The 4088-nt window shown below is 37.9% G+C and overlaps 1 protein-coding gene across 1 annotated transcript; it reads right to left on the bottom strand.

Moving 5' to 3' along the window:
• Positions 1–1747: 1747 nt before the first annotated feature.
• LOC145812934 (protein FAR1-RELATED SEQUENCE 5-like) lies at positions 1748–3694 on the bottom strand. Its single transcript, XM_082908173.1, has one exon. It carries the CDS (start codon positions 3692–3694, stop codon positions 1748–1750), a length of 1947 nt encoding a protein of 648 aa, XP_082764299.1.
• Between the last annotated feature and the right edge of the window lie 394 nt (positions 3695–4088).

Raw genomic sequence — 4088 nt, forward strand, 5'->3', positions numbered from 1 at the left:
AAAAATGTGCAAAAGAAAGAAAGAAAAAAAAAAAAAAAGATTCATTGATTGAAGGGGAGCCTCCGCCTTTACTCACCAAATACCCCTTGATTCCTAGTGGTTTGACTTTCCTTTGTCGTGCTTAAGATTCTCTTGTCGGAGGTCCGGCTTTCATATCACTACCAGGATTGAATCTAGTGTTTGTCGAACTCCAAGAGTCACACACACACTTTTTATCATGGGATCTATGCTTTTCAGTTTATGCATCACTTTCTTTCATGAGGAATTTTCTACAGACTGTGCACATTATGTTTTCTTGTAATGTTGCTTCTTGGATAATCTTGTGTGTTTTAAGGTACAAATCTGAAATTCCTTGCTTGCTCCACCATATTATTTTTATCATTCTCTTCTTGTTCACTGTTTTTCAGTGTTTATGGTTGCTTTAAGTGAGGGGGAGTTTGGTTCATCTTGATTTGGGTGTGTAAGTGAGTTTGGTTTTTCATTGCAAGAGTTGTTTAGCATGAACACTTTGTTATGTTTGAGAAGGGAGATTGGCTATTTGTTTTGCATGTTGCTATGCCCTATTTGCCCTTCTTGCATGCCCCTGATATTTACATCGTCATATCATTGCTTGGGGTGGTCTATGATCTTACTTTTGTTGTTTGAGAGTTGTTTTTCATGAGTCTTAGTCTTCATCTATTCATGTTTCAAGATAACTGTGTCATATGTCTATTTTTTTTTTCATATACTCTTGTGGAACTAATAGTTTGTTTTGGAGATTGTGGCACTAATAACGGTTTTGCAGATCATGACCTTGAGAAAGAAGTTGGCTTTTGATGGCTGTAATGGGTTGGGGTGTTTAGGATTTTACTTGTTAGGTGTGTTTTGTCACGGCATTGCCAAAGGGGGAGATTGTTAGGTTTTATTTCTTGGCAATCCCGTTTGACAAAACTCCTTTGAGTTGTAATTTTCTTCGCACTTTTATTTCAGTGAGGCTATGAGTTGTTAGATGCGAATCCAACCCGAATCAAGCTTTTCAGAGAAGTTTGTCATGTTTTTTTTTCCAGATTTTCCAGTTTTGGCCTGTCCGCTCGAGCGCTGGAATGTGTGATTTTACGCTCGAGCGGATGCTCCTACGCTCGAGCGCATCTCAGTTTGTTCGCACGCAGTTTTTGGTCAGTCCGCTCGAGCGGGCTGTGTTGAGCTCGAGCGGAGATCGCGGGACAGATTCTATAAATTCGCGTATTGGGTCAGATTTTGTGCAGAACTTCTCCAGATCTTCTTTTTGGTTTCTAGGGTTTATATCTGGGGATACATTGGGAGTTTTCTTTGATGTTTTTATTGAGTGTTCAACTCATGATCTAAAGAGAGTGCATCAAAGGTTTGTTTGTTATACACAAAAGAGAGAGTTATTCTTCAGTTGTGGATTCTGAAGAATTCGAGCCTGAAGCTTTGGTGGAATCCGGAGTGGCTCATCAGAAAGACAATTCCGTGGTGAAGATGGGGTTGGAAGAGGCACATAGAGGTTGGTTCAATTAAGCGTTGTGGATTCGCTAGGTAATTGAGAGTATACCTGTGTAATTCCTTTAATTCTTCTTAGTGGATTGTTCTTGTGGCTGTTGCCCGTGGTTTTTTGATCACAGTTGGAGGTGTCCAATTGTGGTTTTTTCCACGTTAAATCGCTGTGTCTCTTTGTCTTGATTGTTTGATTGTTTGATTGGGATTGTTATATTCTGCTTTTAATTGATACATAATCACAAATCAACATCTAGGGGATTTCTAGATTTTTCAACATGGTTTCAATGTCTGCAATTAATTCATCCGCTTTCTCGACCGTCAAATTATATGTTTCCTCACTTTCAAAAGCTCTACACGCTACTGATCTAAATATTGCCATCAATGACCTATAACGTGAAGTTTGATGCAATCTTACATCAACCTGAATATCATGCCCACACCTATCTTTCACATTTTCAGATCTTGCTTTTTTAGTCCATCTCTTCAGAATATATTGTGAAGGAATCTCTTTCAAATTGAGTCTTTCTCTAAGGATCTTCAAACAATGACTACACAAAATGCCCTTCATTTCAAACTTCCTACAATTGCAAGTGACCGAATCATCACACTCCTGCCTCACCTTCCTCACCTTTATACCATCACTATCAAGAACCGTATAAACGGTACTCTCACCATCATTTTCAATTTCTTCAATGTTGACTTCAAGGGACTTGACATACTCATCCTGAAATTCTTCAAAAATTTTATTTGTGTAAACAGCTGCAGCTTGCTCCATAATCTTCACTTTAATATTCACCCTGGGCAACTTTTGGCATAGAGCATATTCAGCTTGTAACTCTTTGTACCTTTTCTCAGACAGAACTCGATCAAAATGCATGAAAAATTGCATTAAGTTATGATCAGACCGAATGAAATCCTTCAAGAAAGCATTAAAGGATTCACTAAGTTGGGTGCTACTCATGCCCGCACCCCATGCATTTCTAACATATGGCCAACCCCATTTTTCCTTGACCCCAAATGTTAACTTCAACCAATGATTATCTGTTACTTCATACTTGTCAAGCATTTCCTCCCATTTTAACATAAACTCTTCCTCATCCTCAATGTCGTACATAAACGTGTATAAAACACTCTTCATCCCCTTATCCTTCATCGCCTTATCCTTGAAGATAGAATTTGCATGCCTTAATGCATTTTGCATCAAATGCCAAGTGCAAAGGCGGTGGGTTGTGTTAGGCATGACAATAGGTATGGCCTTAGCCATTGCAGCATCCTGATCCGTAAAAATTGTTTTTGGAGCCTTACTTGACATTGCCTCCAAGAATCTTCTAAAAAGCCATACGAAAGAATCGGCGGTCTCATCATACATCAAAGCTGCACCAAATACCACAGTTTCCCTATGATGGTTTAATCCAACAAAAGACGCAAATGGTCTATGTGCACTATTTAACTTGTAAGTAGTGTCGAAAGTGACAACATCACCAAATTGCCCATAATCCATGATCATCTGAGCATCGGCCCAAAATATGTTCGTAATCTGCTCCTCGTTATCTAATTGGACCGAGTAAAAAAAAGATGGATTCTCTAATGATTTGTCACGAAAATATTGCAAAATGCTACCTGCCTCCCCATATGCTAAACTGTTTTGCCTCTTCGTTCTCAAATAATTTTTTTGGTCAAGTTTTGTAAACCCAAGCGACTCCCTTCCACCAACTTCATTACCCATGAGCTCAAATGCAGCATTAAGACGGATTCCAGATCTTTCAGCTAAATCTATTTCGGTTGCCTGTGATGCAGATATCTTCCTTTGGGATGGTAACATATGCGTACATTCTGCTGGTACGAAGATATGATTATGTTGTTCAACAAAATCACTAACAAAAAATTTCTGAATATTCCTATCCCACTTAATGACAACTCGGGCTTGACAACCAGTCCTCACTTCCTGCCTAGGATTTTTTGTTAATGAATCTCGCTTGTCGACAACCCGAAATCCTTCCTTATTACAAACAAATTGCCTTGAAGTGATTTGCCCCTCTTTGCTCTTGTTTACATAACCCCTTCTAATACTAAAGCCCAACCTTCCTCCATAAGTATTATAGAAATCATATGCTTCTTGTTCTGTATCAAATGTCATGCGAACTCTAGGCTTCCAATCACACTCACCCCCATCATTCTCATGATTGTTAGGTTCCATATCAATGTGCCAAGTCACTTAAAAATAAAGAAGTGCTCAATATTAGCATAAAAACTGTATACAAACCGAATACGATAATTAACGAATAACAAACGTACCACCTGAATATATATAAACAAACAAGGAACAATTCTACTAATTAATAATTTTTACACTCTTATGATCAATAATTACTAGACCATATCAAGCCAAATAAGAAATGAAGCAGATAAATTCACTAGTAAAGCATCAGCTACCTTTCCATATTTCTAACTAGTCATTTTCTATAATCTGAAATCCCATGTTTGCTAACTAAGAGTTCAAAGGAAAATAAGTGCAACAAAACTAAAAAGACTGATCATATGCTTAGTTTAATTTGTATTTCCTTGGGCCTTAAATAGAAAATACTCTAATA

This window comes from Camellia sinensis, chromosome 15 (assembly GCF_055761805.1).
Source record: "Camellia sinensis isolate YWXY chromosome 15, ASM5576180v1, whole genome shotgun sequence".
NCBI classification, from domain to species: domain Eukaryota; kingdom Viridiplantae; phylum Streptophyta; class Magnoliopsida; order Ericales; family Theaceae; genus Camellia; species Camellia sinensis.